The sequence below is a fragment of the Pristis pectinata genome, chromosome 20 (assembly GCF_009764475.1).
Source record: "Pristis pectinata isolate sPriPec2 chromosome 20, sPriPec2.1.pri, whole genome shotgun sequence".
NCBI classification, from domain to species: Eukaryota; Metazoa; Chordata; class Chondrichthyes; order Rhinopristiformes; family Pristidae; genus Pristis; species Pristis pectinata.
This window is the reverse complement of record NC_067424.1, coordinates 26,654,695-26,671,338: the sequence shown is the minus strand read 5'-3', so window position 1 is coordinate 26,671,338 and position 16,644 is coordinate 26,654,695. Positions and strand designations below refer to the sequence as shown.

Below are 16,644 nucleotides of genomic sequence, written 5' to 3'. Positions count from 1 at the left end.
TGTAACCAGATTCATTTAATGCCAATTCTAATTGTGTGGTCTCCTTAAGCGTACACAGGGATAGTTTATGGGAAGTTATTGTGGAACACTGATGTCATAATTAGAAACAGCTGTTGTGGTACGGGCACTGTGCTGATTAACTTTGAGTAGGTTTGGAGCAACGAGAAAACTTGCTGGAAAAGCAAATCTTAAAGAATTTTTCATCAAAAAGTCACCTCAGAATGTATGGATTTGTGTATTGTGTGCTTGAAGAACATGACTGTTTAAAAATAGATCCGTGAAAAATGTAGTTTATAAAATTCTGAAATGCTTCAGAATACATTTCGTTGAATCTTTTGCTGATTCACAATTCTTAATTGCCTTTTTTGCATATACTCAGTGATATATCATTCTGTTCTTTATTCATTGCAGATTTAAATTTTGCAGTTTATCGGTTAGAGCAGGAAATATTTTTGGGTATTCAATGGATATGATGTACATTAAAGATACAAGAATAGTATCAGTTTTAAAAGCACCCATCTGTCAAAAATTTAACTTCAGATCGAACAAGAATATGTCTATTCTCAGCTACAAACAAAATGAGAAAAAGTAAGTATCTAGGGAGAATAAAATGAAATGTCTCAAGGTTACGTTTAGATAACACAATTATGATACTGTTTCTACAATTCTGCTGCAAAGTAAACTTTCGTCCATGAAAAATACTTTGGCTTGTTCAGCTTTTCCCTGTTTCACTTATTTTTTTTCTTTAACATATGCCTCTGACATTAATTCTCTTACAGCCAGCACGTGCCTTACAGTATGACATATTTGGGGCTGTTCCTCATTTGAATCTGGAATGTTGAAGGACTACATAGTTAAGACCATCATTACAACCAGTCTTGGATGTCTTCAATATTCAGATATACTCTTCCTTACTTGTATCTTGTTGTTAGCAGTAATATTAACATTTAGTGTATATTTCTGGGTGCATGAATGGTTAGTGCAACACAAAAGAAAAATCAAACCTATTGCTTTTTTTTTCACCCTTCTACTTGTTACCCAATTCTTGTCTATCTTTCATTTTTGGAGTCTGTTTAAAATTGATGTTAGTTTCAGATTTAATCTATTAAATAGAATTACAGATACATTGAAGTGATTACTGTCATTGCGCTTGATGGGTTTGGATTTTGTAATAAACCACAAATCTAATGTTGAACAATCCTCCCAACCCCAAAATTACACACCAAGTAAAACAGGTGAATAGGGTTTAAATTTTGTGTGGAGATACTGACATTGACCTTACTGCTCAGCCTGCTGCTGTCAGTTTGATAATTTTAAATGTTATTTGAGATTTATTAGGTTCTGTTATCTAGACAATAAAATGCAAGTAGTTAAAAATAAAATGTCTTAAATATTAAGATCAAATTAATATGCGCATCAGTCAATTTAAGTATACCGGTAGCTTGTTTGGAAGTACTCTTGCTTCTAAATCAAATTTATAAGTTCAAGTATAATTCCAGATCCCTGAATGTAAAGTTCTCAGCTGGTGCACTGCAGTGCACTACTGAGGGAGTGCTGTACTGCCAGAGGTGTTATCTTTTAAATATGACTTGAAGCCAAGGCTCTGTGTGAATTCTTTCAGGTGGATGTAAACAAAGTCTTATAACACCATTTCAAAGAGGAACATGGGAGTTGTCCTCGGTAGCCAAACCAACCTTGATTTCTCAATCAACCTGACTCTTTAAAATAAAAATAGTCTGTCTGGTCATTACCTCATTTACTGTCAGAGATGCAGAATACCTACCACGCTACTTACACTGCATTAGTAATTGCATTTCAAAATACCTTATTGTCTCCCAAGTGCTTTTGGGATATTCTAAGGTTAATCAACATATCAATGTGCTGATATTTTATTGGACTGGGAGAAGAAGAGCACTGTTTTTCTTCTGAAACCTAGAACTTAGCTCTTGATTTGTTCCTCAAACTGGAAACTTCAAAATGTTACTAGTTAAAGGTTGTTGAAATATGCATTGGCAATGGCAGAAGTATCCATTAAAATAAGATAATTTCCTAAGACACCATAGTTTCTTCAAACTCTTTGCTAGAATTATGGTTCCTTAAATTTTCTTTCAGTCATTATATCTATTTATAAAGGCAGGGGTGGTATGGAAGATGTTATGGTCAAATGTAATTTCATCTTCTACTCTGAATACTTGATCCTAAGTTTACATCCCTTTTGTTTTCTCGGTTACTTATTTTTACTTCTTGTGTTACTCAAAAATTGACTGACGGGACAGGATGACAGCTTCTACTGAAGGTGTCTGGATTTCTTTGGAATAGCCATCACAAAATCACCAAGCTTTGGAAACAATTTTCATTGGATATTTGACAATCAGTACTTTGATATCATACAGGTCAGTTGTTGTATTTAATTGTATTTAGATTACCAGTATCAGAAAGAAACCCACAGTTTGTTACTTTGAGTATTGCAAGAATTGTGGGTGTTGACAGAACAAATATGAAGGTTGTTTTGAAACTGATTGCAATTAGATATGAAATTGCACTAAGGGGGAAACTATATTAGTTGTATTAACCCACTTAAAGAAGTATAGTTTGACTCTATTGAAATAGCATACCAAGCAACTGCATTCATTCTGAACATACATAGAATCATAGAAGTTTATGGTATGGGGATTTCACGTTGGCACATCATGAACGAGCTGACCAAAATGGATTTTGCGTTAATCTCACTGCACTAAGTATTCTACAGTGCCTGTAAAGCATTTTGCCTATGGAAAATGCCTTTTGTTTGATCATTGGTGAGGTATTTAGTGAGGACCACACTTGGAGTTTGTGTGCAGTTCTGGTTGCCTAGCTATAAGAAGGATGTCATTTAAGCTGGAAAGGGTGCAGGAAGGTTCTCAAATATGTTACCAAGACCTCAAGGAATTGGGTTCTGAGGAGAGACTGGATAGGCTGAGGCTTTTTTTTCCCTGGAGCATGGAAGGTGGAGAGGTGACTTTGTAGAGGTATATAAGCTCATGAGGGGCATAGATAAGATGAGTGGCCAGAGTCTTTTTCCCAAGGTAGAGGAGTCTAGAAATATAGACCATAGATTTAAGGTAAGAGAGGAAAAATTTGAAAGGGGATCTAAGGGCAACTTTCCAAACAGTGTTGGGTACATGGAACGAGCTGCCAGAGGAAGTGGTAGAGGTGGGTACAATTACAATGTCTAAAAGATATTTAGACTGGTTCGTGGATAGGAAAGGTTTGGAGGGATGTGACCAAATGCAGGCAAATGGGACTAGCTCAGGCAGGCAACTTGATCGGCGTCGATGAGTTGAGCCAAAAGGCCTAGTTCTGTGCTGTATAAATTTAAATTCTTCAATCAAAATAAACAGTTCCTTTGTCACACAGCTGTACCACAGTGGTGCCGTTATTCATTATTATTTGTACAGAAATGTAGGAGTATTACATTGGTTTTCAACCTAGAATAAAGGACTCCAAATTGATTTTATGGGTCCTTGTACTTGAGATTACTGTGGAGGATAAGATGTATCTGTCTTCAGTTGGGTCATCTGTAGGGAAAGGAACAGAGTCCAATTTAAGGAAATGTGCCTTCCTTCATCACTCCAAGCTCATCTTAAAATAGCACTGTATTTAGAGATTTGGCTGGCCTCTTCTAAACTTTCAGTTAGGTAATAGTGAGTTCAGGGGAATGAGTCATGAAAAATGCGACAGTGATGGGGGGGGGGGGGGGGGGGGTGGGTGGTGGGGGGAGAGGAAGGAATATTGTTGAAAAACTTCTGAAATTCTGTTTTGCTAACAAGGAGCTTCACTGGTCATGCAGGAAATTGCATTCAGACTGTAAATGATTTGGTATTTCATGAAGTATCCTGGACCTAAATTTATGAAACAAACTATAATGCTCAGATTTGTGATTATAAAAGTTTGATTCCTCGATGTGTCAGTGAAGATGTTTTGGGCGGATACCCTTTTAAAATACTGTCAAATACTACTTTTGAACAGTATGCAAGTGTAACTTGGACATTAACTTCTAACTGGAAGCAATTAGTACCCCTGGTAGCCTTGGGACTTTATGAAAATAATACTTAACCACAACATTACGTTCAAGGTACAGTGAGTGACATTTTATGGAAACATGCATTGGAATCATTTTGAAATTCCTCAAATAGGCATTGATTCTTCATTTGTCATGAAGTAATGTTGGATTGAACTCCTATGAAAGGGCAATGCACATTTTAAGTATACGTTAGAATCATTTATGAGGGAAACGTGATCTTTGGGTCAGCTGAACAGCACAGGGACAGGCCCTTCAGCCCATGATGTCTGTGCTGACCATGATGCCATTTTAAACTGTATATCTGCCTGCATATGGTCTGTATCCCTCAATTCCCTGCCTGTTCATGTGTCTGTCTAAATGCATCTCAAACATGGCTATTGTATCTGTTTCCACCACCTTCCTGGTAATGTGTTCTAGGCACCTACATATCTCTTTTTTTAAAAGAAAAGTCTCCATTTAACCTTCCCCCTCTCCACTTTAAATCTATGCCCTGTAGTATTTGACACTTCCATCCTGGGAGATGTGAAAATGAAATCTGGACTTCAAAGTGAAATTCCACTGGAGATCCCGACTTTCATTGCAGGAGCAGCTTGAGTCTTCAGCTCAAGACCAGCTAATTTGGAGGCAAGAGTGCCATAGTGAAAAGTTATCATTGACATTCACAAGATACCACCTATTGTAAAGATTTTTTGAATAGGTAAATGCATTGTAATCTATTACTTGTAACAGAATTGGAAAGATGCCAGGAAGTAATAGTAATTAAAAATCCATTCAAACTGAAAAAAACAGATTCAATACTTGAGTCCATATACTTTTGAATTTAACCTCCTTCAATGCTGTGTCTTTTTGTTGGAGTGTTAAAGACAGTACTAAAATTTGAGTGAGAAATATACTTAGTATTATATTGGATAAAGGAATCCACAACAGATAAAATTAGTATGAGTATCACATTAATGAGCGGCATTGTGAATCCTTATATGAAGGTTCATGCAGCAAAGGCAGTTTGGATGGCCCACATCTCTAAAGTTTGAGATTTCAGCAGGGCTGAAGTCGGTCCACAGGCCAATATATTACACGTGTTGATGTAATACTTGAATCTGACCATTGGAATATTTGGAAAGTTTGGTATTTTTATTACTTATTAGGTATGAAACAGTAAGTTCTTTTTGACAATTTCCATCCTTCTTATAAAGGTAAATAGAAATGCATTAAAAAGTACAAACTGAAAACATGATCCTCTTCTTGTTCAGCTTAAAAAATTGAGATTAGTTATCATTCCCCAAAGTGATTCTGGCCTTCCAAGTTGATTAAACAATTACATATGCTGAAATATTGGAGGGGGAAATGGATTTTATCTTTTCTGTTTCAATTTTTGTTCTGTTTTACTGAAGTCACTTTTGTATGTATGTATCCATGGGGACATATGGATTTCTTTATCACATATGTTAACTTTAATCTAACTTTTGGATAATACATGGATTTGGAAACAAGTATGATTGATGCAGCATGATTTTGGAATTCTCTTGCTGTCAATTGTTCCTCAGTATAATATAGTCCAAATTATGCTGAGTGCTCAGCCAGACATCAGAACTGGAAAAATTCTGAAGGTCAGATACCAGCTGTTCATTCCACAAAGGACACATCATTTGCATCCAGAGGCGGAGCAGTGACTTGCTAATGAGCGACTCTGGATGCACTTTGCATCCAACCCTTAGCTTTTTTTTGCCAGCAAGGGCTAATGTCTGAATGATGACTTTGTGTACATGAGGTCACTGAAACCTGTGGAAAATGGTAAGCACTAAAAAAAAATTGTTAAAGCTTTAATGTATTCTTAATTATTTTTAATTAGCTTTTATTTAAATCATTATTTTGTATGTCCTTTATCTAAGACATTTAAATTGCCAAAAAGCCTTTTGCAGCCTTTGGCAGCAAATGAGCTGCTGGTTAAAAGAAGGGCAGCTGGATGGGGAATGCGTTGGCCATTTTGGGCAGAGATTTTTGTCCAGGACTATCTGGCCTGATATATTACGACTCTTAGTTTTCCACATTAAAAATTGAATACAAGAACTGTGAAATCAGTGTAATTTAATATGAGATGACCCAGAATATTGGCAGATTAACAATTGATTTTTGTTTTTTCTAAGAAAAATACATATGATTCCCCTCTGAAACTTTAAGCAACTACAAAAAAGGTTAATGCTTTTCAGATGCTTGTTTTCATTTTTGATTTGATCCTAATTTTTTCGACCTTTTTGGTCATAATTATTTTCAGCACCACTTTAAGCAATCTGGGTATGATCTTCAACCATTATTTCTTTCTTTCCAAACACCTTGTATTCAAATTGACTAATTGAAGCACCTCGTATTCAAATTGACTAATTGAAGGGGAAGTTGAGGAAGAGGGAAAGGAATAGATAAACAGCAGTGGGAAGAGATTTCTATGGAATATAAACATTTGGCCCAAGTATGCTGGGTTTTTTTTTGCTTTTTTAAAAATAATAATTCTCTGTAATCCCACAGCACTGAAGGAGGAAGTAAAAAGAAAAAGTATTGGAAATGAATACTGAGGCCACTGACAATTTTTTTTTTAATAAATACACTTACTAAACTTAATGGAAGTGACTATATTTTCACTTTTTTTTAACATGGTGCCTTTTGGAAATTTTTATAAGGGGACTAATTATATATGATGTTGTAGCGGCTAGCTACACACCACGGAATGAAGACACAGAGTCGCTGGTTTCGAAATCAGAGGTCGAATCCCGACCTGGGCACAGTGCGCCTTTAATAGCCGAAAACTTCCCGCACTACAGTTCCCGTGCTGACGTCACATGCGGGTCACCTGACCTTCCCACGCACGGGCTTTCCCAGCCCAATGCTGGGGAAGAAGGAGGGCCCCTCGCCATCTTGGATCGGGGCCTCCGACGACGTCGCTATGTCGGGGAGCTGGTTAGATGCTGGTGCGGTGAGTCGCTACATAACCACCCCCAGAACCGGCATAACCATCGCGAAAACCAGAATTAAATAAACTATGACTTGGGTGGCCTGCCCCTGCGCCACGCTCGCTGTACCACCATGGGTCGATCGGAGTCTAGATGAGCCGGCTTCAGCCGGTCAACCGTAAACACCTCCTCGCGCCCCCCAATGTCCAGCACGAACGTAGATCCTTGTTCCTGACGACCCAGAATGGCCCTTCGTACGGCTGTTGCAGTGGTGATCGGTGCGCGCCCCTCCTGATGAAGACAAACTTACAGTCTTGGAGGGAAGCCGGCATATGGGTCGGGGCCTGTCCGTGTCGCGAGGTGGGAATCGGGGCCGGGCCTCAAGCTACTCGCGCAGTGCCGGTCGAGCACCGCGGCAGGTCCTTCCTCTGGCCCCCAAGGGGGGCTGGTAGGAACTTGCCCGGGACGACTAAGGGTGTTCCGTAGACCATCTCCGCGGATGAGGCATGCAGGTCCTCTTTTGGCATGGTGCGTATCCCCAGCAGGACCCAGGGGAGTTCTTCTACCTAGTTGGGCCCCTTAAGGCGGGCCATGAGTGCCGACTTCAGGTGGCGATGGAACCTCTCCACCAGCCCATTGGACTGCGGGTGATAGGCGGTGGTGAGGTAGATCCGGGAACCCTACAAGTCGGCGACGGCAGACCACAGGCCAGAGGTGAATTGAGCTCCCCTGTCTGAAGTGATAAGTGCCGGGACAACCAAAACGGGCCACCCAAGTTGACAAAAGGGCCCGTGCGCAGGACTGGGTCAGAGGCGTCTGCGAGGGGAATGGCTTCAGGCCAGCGGGTAAAACGGTTGACGATCATGAGGAGGTACCGCGCTCCTTGGGAGACTGGGAGGGGGCCGACCAGGTCGACATGGATATGGTCGAACCTCTGGTGGGTAGGCTGAAAATCCTGCAAGGGGGCCTTGACATACTGCTGTACTTTCGAGGTCTGGCAGTGAGTGCAGGACCGGGCCCATTTGGAAACCTGTTTATGCAGGCCATGCCAGACGAACTTGTCTGACACCATCCGGACAGTAGTCCGGATGGATGGTGTGCAAGGCCGTGGATGGGCATCAAACACCCGTCTGTGCCAGGCAGCTGGGACAGGGTCTACCTGTGGAGATATCGCAGAGCAGGGTGCGCTCACCGGGGCCTACCAGAAGGTCTTGCAGTTGCAGGCCCAAGACAGCGGTGGCGATAGCTGGGCATCTCCATGTCCATTTGCTGTGCCTCCACTAAAGCACCAAATCCACCCCCTGGGACAAAACCTGGATAGTAGGCATGATAGTGCATCCACGACCACGTTCTCTTTCCCTGACAGATGGCGGATGTCAGTGGTGAACTCCGAGATGTACAAGTGCCGCTGTTGCTGTGCTGACCAGGGATCTGACACCTTGTTGAAGGCGAAGGTCAACGGCTTGTGGTCGGTGAAAGCTGTAACAGCCTGCCCTCCGTGAAGTAACAGAATTGTCTGATGGCCAGGTACAATGCCAACAGCTCGCAGTCGAAGGCACTATATTTGAGCTCTGGTGGTCGAAGGTGCCTGCTGAAGAATGCCTGCGGTTGCCAACGCTCTTTGATAAGCTGTTCTAGCATGCCTCCGACTGCTGTGCTGGAGGCGTTGACCGTGAGGGCAGTCAGGACGTCTGTGCGCGGATGCACCAACATGACCACGTCCGCCAAGGCCTGCTTGGTTTCGGCGAGCGCACTGTGAGCCTCTTCTGACCAAACAATGTCCTTGCTGCCAGCCTGACGGAAGAGCAAACAATTGGCGCATGATGCAGGCTGTGGATGGTAATGAACCGGTGATAAAAGTTTACCATACCGAGGAATTCCTGCAGGCCCTTGATGGAGGTGGGTCTGGCAAAATGGCAGATGGTGTCGACCTTCGCAGGCAGGGGGCGTGGCGCCGTGTTTGTCGATCTGATGACCCAGGAAATCGATTGTCCTCCAGCCCAAATTGGCATTTGGCTGGGTTGACGGTCAGGCCGAAATCCCTCAGACGAGAAAAGAGTTGCGAAGGTGCATGAAATGTTCCTGGCGGCTGTTGCTGGCAATCAGATGTCGTCGAGGTATATGAAGGCGAAGTCAAGGTCACACCTGACCGCGTCCATGAGTCGTTGGAAGGACTGAGCATCGTTCTTGAGACCAAAGGGCATCCGGGCGAATTCAAAGAGGCCGAAAGGTGTAATCAGCGACGTCTTTGGAATGTCGTCTGGATGCACTGGGATCTGCTGATACCCGCGGACGAGGTCAACCTTGGAAAAAATGGACCGTCCATGTAGGTTGGCAGCAAAGTCCTGAATGTGTGGCACGGGGTACCGGTCCGGGGTAGTAATATCGTTGAGGCGTCGGTAATCGTCACAGGGCCACCAGCCTCCGGCTGCCTTGGGGACCGTGTGTAGCAGAGAGGCCCATGGGCTGTCCGACCTGCGGATGATCCCCAGCTCCTCCATTTCTTTTGAATTCCTCCTTCGCGAGGCGGAGCTTGTTTGGGGGTAGCCGCCAGGCCCGGGCGTGGAGGGGAGGGCCCTGGGTGGGGATGTGACGCTGGACGCCATGCTTGGGCAAGGTGGTGGAGAACTGGGGCGTTATTACGGACGGGAACTCTGCTAGGAACCCTGGCAAACTCGTTGGTCGACGTGGTGACGGAGTCGAGGTGTGGGGCCGGCAGCTTGGCCTCACCCAACGAGAACGTTTGGAAGGTCCTGGCATGTACCAAATGCTTATCCCGCAGGTCAACCAGCAGACTGTTGGCACGAAGGAAGTCTGCCCCAAGGAGTGGTTGCGCGACGGCGGCCAGGATGAACTTCCAAGTAAAGTTGCAGCTGCCGAACTGGAGGTGTAACCAACCGGGTGCCAAAGGTCTGAATGGCGCTGCCGTTGGCTCTGAGGGCGGGTCCTGGCATGCAGTTGCGATACTCGCGGGCCATTGGGAGGCACGACGCTGACTTCAGCTCCGGTGTCCACTAGAAAACCGACGTCCGGAACACCTGTCCCACACGTGCAAGAGGCTATCCGGGTGGCCAGCCGCTGTAGCCATCAGCGGCGGCTGGCTCTGGCATTTCCCGGAAACCTGCATGGTGGCCGGCCGCTGGGTACGTGGCGTGGCAACGCGCTCGACGGACGCCCCGCTCTCCTTTTTCACCTGCCAAAGGACATCCGCCCGGGCGGCCACCTTCCGGGGTTCGCTGAAATCAGCATCTGCCAGGAGCAGGTGGATGTCGTCGGGTAACTGCTCCAGGAAGATCTGCTCAAAACGGCAGGCGGGGTTTATGCCCATCTGCCAGGGCCAACATCTCATTCATGAGCGTGGAGGGGGGTCTGTCGCCCAACCCATCGCGTGGAGTAGGCGGGAGGCTCGCTCGCGTCAGGAAAGGCCGGAAGTCTCAAGAAGGAGGGCCTTGAACTTACCGTACTTCTCCGGGGGCGCCTGGATGAAATCCTCGACCTGGGAGGCAGTGTCTTGGTCGAGGGTGCCCACCATGTAATAGTACTTGGTGTCATCCCTGGTGATCTGTCGAACCAGACACTGGGCCGGAGGTGCAGAAGGTGGGCAGTTTAAGGGCTACTGCCTGTACCTCTTGCTGTGCAGACATCGTGGGTCCAAAAACGTTTGGGGCCCGTCGGGGTCACCGATGTAGCGGCTAGCTACACACCACAGAATGAAGAAACAGAGTCGCTGGTTTCGAAATCAGAGGTCGAATCCCAACCCGGGGCGCGGTGCGCCTTTAATAGCCGAAAACTTCCCGCGCTACAATTCCCACGCTGACATCATGCACGGGTCACCTGACCCTCCCGCGCATGGGCTTTCCCAGCCCAATGCTGGGGAAGAAGGAGGGGCCCCGCACCATCTTGGATCGGGGCCTCCGACGATGTCAGGAGCCGGTTCGATGCTGGTGCGGTGAGTCGCTACAATGTCTTCTTCCTCTTCCCTTGCCCTCCATCACCACCACCAACCTCCAGCTTCAAACTCAACCTTGTTTCGAAGATACAGCATGCGTTCCAAGTATGTTAGTATTTGAAACAGTTGACTTCAATAGATAATTAGTAAAACGGTATAATCTGACGTTTCAAATTATCCCCTCCTGTAAATATTTTCCTTCTTCCAACGTGCAATTTTCCCAGAGGTGCTTTGTTTAGAAGTAAATTTCAGGAAATTAGTGTTAGTCGTTTGAAGGAGAGCATATTTAAAATCCAAACAGCAGTTGATGTAAGTATCTGTAGGGAATTGTTTCGTTAAAATGACACTAATGAGAGAGAAAAATGAGGTGCACGTTTCATCCTCAAATTGCAATTGGAACGTGAAGCTCCTTGTATGACTACGTATCCATTGAAAAACAATATTTCAGTATCCTGTTTATTGGTCTATGACTGCATTAATTGATGTGAATAAACTTTTGTTAAAAACAGGAAACAGATTTTAAGGAGAACACTATGATTTGTATGCTATAATGCAAGAAAGTCTAGACCGTCTTTGCTGTTGACAATTTTGCAAAACATATTACGGGAATACTTATCCAACCTTGGATTGGAATTGACTTTAAATGTTATTCAGCAGGGGCAGATACAGGAAATACAAGTACATAGAAATTAATTACAGCTCTGAAGAATAGACAATAGAACTGAGAATATTTAATTTTCAGAATTCTTATCCCTAATAGAGTACCACATATCATACCTATTTGCCAAAGTCTACATTTGGCAATGTCCTTCAAAAAGCACATTTGAAATATTGAAATAGTTCATAATTAATAAATAACTATCAATTTGATTCACTAACCTTGATCTCTCTTGTGTAAACTTAATTTGAGAGCAATATTTCCGATTCTTTATTCTGAACTGTTATAAAGCTGCAATCTGCATTTTCTCTCTTCCATTTAGGGAACTTTATTCTTTCAGAATTCCAAACAAAATTCTGATAATCCGGCATCCAATCGTTTGGAAATCCTACTGTGGTTGGGCATCTAGCTTACGCTTTAGTCTAGACTAAAAGTCGGAGCTCCGGAGTACAAACAGGATGTGTGTCCAGAGCCAAGAGTGTTGAGTGCAGCTGGTTCTGGGACCCATTCTGTGGGCTGGGTATGCAGTCAGAGCTGGGGTTGGGTCCAGAACACCAGGAGCCACGAGCACAAGTAGATTTTCAAACTGGAGACATGGTCTGGAATGTTTCTATATTTTCTGTTCCCTTTAAACTCACTGGAAAATTTTAGTATACTATTTTCTAACCTGTTTAAAACAAAAGTAAAATACAAATGTAGTAGTAGATGCAACATCTAATAGAATGGTAGTGCCAGATTAGCAGATTTTCCAAAATCTCAAGGATCCAGATTATTGGAATTTTACTGTACACAGCTTTTGATTAATTTCTTTGCAACAATAATGATTGCATTGGCAAACATGGCATGCCTTTTGTCCATAGGACCATGAGATGTAGGAGCAGAATTAGGCTATTTGGCCCATTGAGTCTGCTCCACCATTCAATCATGGCTGGTTTATTTATTTATTTATACTTTATCAGACTTTGTACTTGAGTATTTTTGCTTGAACCTAACTACAGTTGCACATCCTCCCAATCTACATTTTGCATTTGTTAACTAATTCCATGGAGAGTTACTAGGCCTAGTTCCTGATCTTAAAAGGTTGGCACTGACAGGTTATTCTCTAGCTGGCTGGATGCAGTGGTGAGTTAGCATTGGTATATTTCCTTTTCTAGATGAAATAAGTAGTATAACATCTTGTGCTGCCTAAGTCTCTAATCCCAATAATAGAACTGAACTTGACAAGTATTTTCCAGGAACATGATGTCTTCTGTGCCAAACAACATCTAACATAGATTCATCTGGCACAGTCATCAAGGCAGTTCCTTTGGACTTAAGATCTAGCATGGCAGACTTCAAATGAGCTGCATCTGTAGCAGTTAGATGGTTTACTGTTCTTAAGGGATAGATATTCACTTTCTTTACCTGAAGTATTTGTGGGTTTAAATTGAAAATATCTGCTCTTGCATGGTATTGGTCATTTAATTTCACGCCAAAGTAGCTTGTCCTATTTCTTCAGCAAGTTGTTGGAAGTTCTTATACTAAATATTTTTTTTAATTTTTCAGCATGATCGTCTCAGCAGGTAAGAACATTGCTATACCTTGTAAGTACTGCAGCATTCTGACCATTTCTTTAATTTTGAAGTTTTCTACATATTAAAGGCAGAATAGTTGACCTAAGTCTTTGACGTCTGCCAAGAATGCGTACACAATTTTGTTTTGTTGGAGAAATGGCAAAAATAATTCCTTTCATTGATCACAGCAGGTCTATGGGTAAACATTAATAGGATTTATTAATAGGATGAGGTTTGGATAACATTGTGTATAACATGGGCCGTTTCGTTTATTGCTTTAAGTATCATTTCAACATTAGTAGAAAACCACTGCAAAATGTCTGAATTTTCTTAATAATTTTTGGATTAATTGAAAACTACCTTGTCAGTAATACCACATTTGCTTATGCTTTTAAGGTTTAAAAAGTACAGATCTGATAAATATTTACCTTTCCATTGAATAGTGGAATAATTATGAAGTATCAATATATATAATCAACACTTCATAGTTAATTTTCAAATCTCTAATCCATTTATAGTTTTATAATCATTAACGTGGATTTGATTTAGAATTGTATGAAAATATAGCAGCTGTACAGTTTCATAATGGGCTTTGGTCTGTACCATGTGGTGTGTTTATTGTTTCACTTTCAGGTTGGATTCAGGATCATCAAATACTTCATCAACTGACAGTTATAGTGACCGGTTGTTGAGATCGAACAAGTTCCTACACACGCAGGGAGAATCGACTTTCGTCCCTCAGTAAACCAGAGCAAGACGATGCTGGAAAGGATTATAGAGAAGGTATAGATTTTTGCCTTGATGAATTGATCATTTTTTGTGAATGAATGTATAATACTATAACTGAAACCATCCATAAATCTAGAATTTTTCCCAAGTTTATGTATCATTAAAAAGACTGCAAAACTGCATCTTTCTCAACATAAATTTTTTATTCCCTTTGTTACTATTTCTTCCCTGTGTATTATTTGTCTTTGCATTTTCAATAAGGTTGGCAGATAAGGCACACCAGAGACCAGAATTTATTTCTTTACTGCTCTGTATATGATTTAAAGATTTTTGAATTATATTTCACAGCTTGGTTCTTCACTCCATGTACAAGGTGGCGCATTTGATATGCTGGCTGCCAACAGTTGTGATATTTATGAGAAATTGCAGCAAAATTAATCAGAAATGTGGCAAAACCATTTATTTGGGGGAAAAATACCTCATCTGTTTAATAACAACTGACAATTGATTTGGAATAGAAACATGAAAGGTTTACTTCTAGGAGGGACTAAATTATTAGCAACTCATGAATAAGGATGGGTCCTCTCTCAAACTTTCTGTATTAATTCAAAGCAATAAATGTGCTATTTGACGAAATCGGTTTTGCAGCAAGTTCAATACCAATACCAGTAATAGGTAGGCATCGTCCTGTGAAGTTAGTTATCAGAGTTACTTAAAATAAGTAGGAATGTTGATCTGTTTTTATCCATTGAGAAGCCTTAATTAAGTATGCTGCTGCAATCCACTTTCTACTTTTCTGAATTTCTTTACATACATTTGTTCAATTATTTGTTAAAATCCTGTTTTAAAGCTTGGAAGATGTCTAATTTTGAATTGAAACTTCTCTATAATTAACAATATAAATGCTCAATATTTTAAAATATGACCAAATATGTTGACATGAGAGATGAATGCAATATTGGAGCAATGAAATACCCTGTCGGTCATAAATCTTGAATATCTGGAAGCAAATTTGTGGGGGGAAGAATGTTAAGTTGTCATCATTGAGATTGTTTGTTCTCAGTGAATAGACAATGAGGTTTGTTGGTCACAAAAGGCAAGGAAAATTTAAACCTGCTTGGGTTTAATTTGGTGTCACATCTTCGGTTAAAAGGGAAGCCTTATCCTCGCTTATACATTACAAGTAATATTAAATATAACGTTATTTATATACTATAAAAATGAAGTAAGGCTTTCATTGAGGTCTTCAAATGAAGTAAAGATCTTTAACAATACCCGTCAGTAATATTTTATGCATGGCTAAATTGTCAGAATAAATAGTGTTCTAAAAATAGGCAGTCTTTGTTGAACCCTGAAAATTATTGAAAACATTTTTACTGCATGTAACCTCAATGTCTTTTTGGCTTGTTAGCTCTGCTTTAAGTGGAATTGTTTGTCCAATTCCATTTATAGTAACAAAATAGTCAAATCTGCGTTCCACTGTCCATAAACTAATATAAATCAATCCCAATTGGCTGAATGTTTAAAAAGAGGATCAGTGGAAAAAGTACTGCAAACAGTTCAGTGAACTTAGAATGGGCATGGCCCATTGTGATTAAATCACGTAATGCTCAACATTTCTCACTTAAACAATTGCTCAAACTGCTGCTCAACAATGGATCCTTCTGACATCAAAAAAGTCGTACAAAAATTGAAGTATCTTGATGAATGCATTCAGAATTTGAAACCGTTCTTTTCTACTCTCCACACCCATCCACCCACATGTAGGCCAAGCAGTCCTCGTGCAATATGAATAAGGAGCTTGTTCACAAGAAAAGAGTAAATGTTCAAAGTTGAGCATGATCTCAGCACAAATTACATTTTCCAGGCTGGATGTCATTTTTAATTTGCTCTAAAACAACAGTCCAAGTTTACTGCATTCTCAGCAATAATGGGAGATTGTTAAAGAATATATCTGCTTGAAAAAACCACGGGCATGACTTCAATGTGTACAAGCTGATTAGGAGCATTCTAACTTTTTACCAGAATGTGACTATGTTCTAGAAGCCTACCACTCTTCTGGAAGCAAGAGTTTGAATCTAGTGGTGTATGTAGAAGAAAGCACCCTTTTACCTTTCAGTAACTGCAAACTTCTTAAAAATTATGTCATTTTTTAACTACACTGTTGAATTATAATGGAATGTTCTTCTTTAATTGAAATTAATACACATATCTGTGATTATTTTTGTCTTAAAGTTGTATGAAGAGGCCTTGACAGAAAATGATAAACTTAAAGCCAAACTGCAAGTGGCACAACTTGAACTTGCTGACGTGAAAGCCCAGCTCGAGAAAACTACTCAGGTTCAGAAATTGCAAGATTTTTTGCAAAGCTCTTTTTTAAAAAAAAAGAAATATATTTTGTGTCAGAGAAGACCAAGTTCATAATTTAACACAAACTAATGTACATACTTGTCTATTTCAGAAGCAGGAACGGATTTCTGATAAGTCTTCGATGCTGGAGATGGAAAAAAGGGTACGTTAATTCTACCTGCACAATATAAATTGTATGAAATAATAGGAACTTTTGACATGCAATTAATTTGAAAACTATTCACTTTCCTATTGCTACATAACCCTTCAAATTGTTACATTAAGAGCTAGCCAGCCTTTCAAGGTGATCCATGATAAACCTTTAAGCTTTATTTTAGGTGTAAAAACAGATTGTTCCTTGAGTTATGAGCTTTATATTGAGTTTGATGTGGGCAATAGTA

At 41.1% G+C, this 16,644-nt stretch overlaps 1 protein-coding gene across 1 annotated transcript in view; it reads left to right on the top strand.

Annotated features, from left to right (window-relative positions):
* Positions 1-16,644, top strand: part of LOC127580862 (protein phosphatase 1 regulatory subunit 12B-like) — a 188,362-nt gene that overhangs the window by 151,826 nt on the left and 19,892 nt on the right. The window contains 5 exon segments of the mRNA XM_052034817.1: positions 13,158-13,174; positions 13,799-13,856; positions 13,858-13,943; positions 16,126-16,234; positions 16,356-16,406. Coding sequence (XP_051890777.1) covers positions 13,158-13,174; positions 13,799-13,856; positions 13,858-13,943; positions 16,126-16,234; positions 16,356-16,406 — 321 coding nt within the window.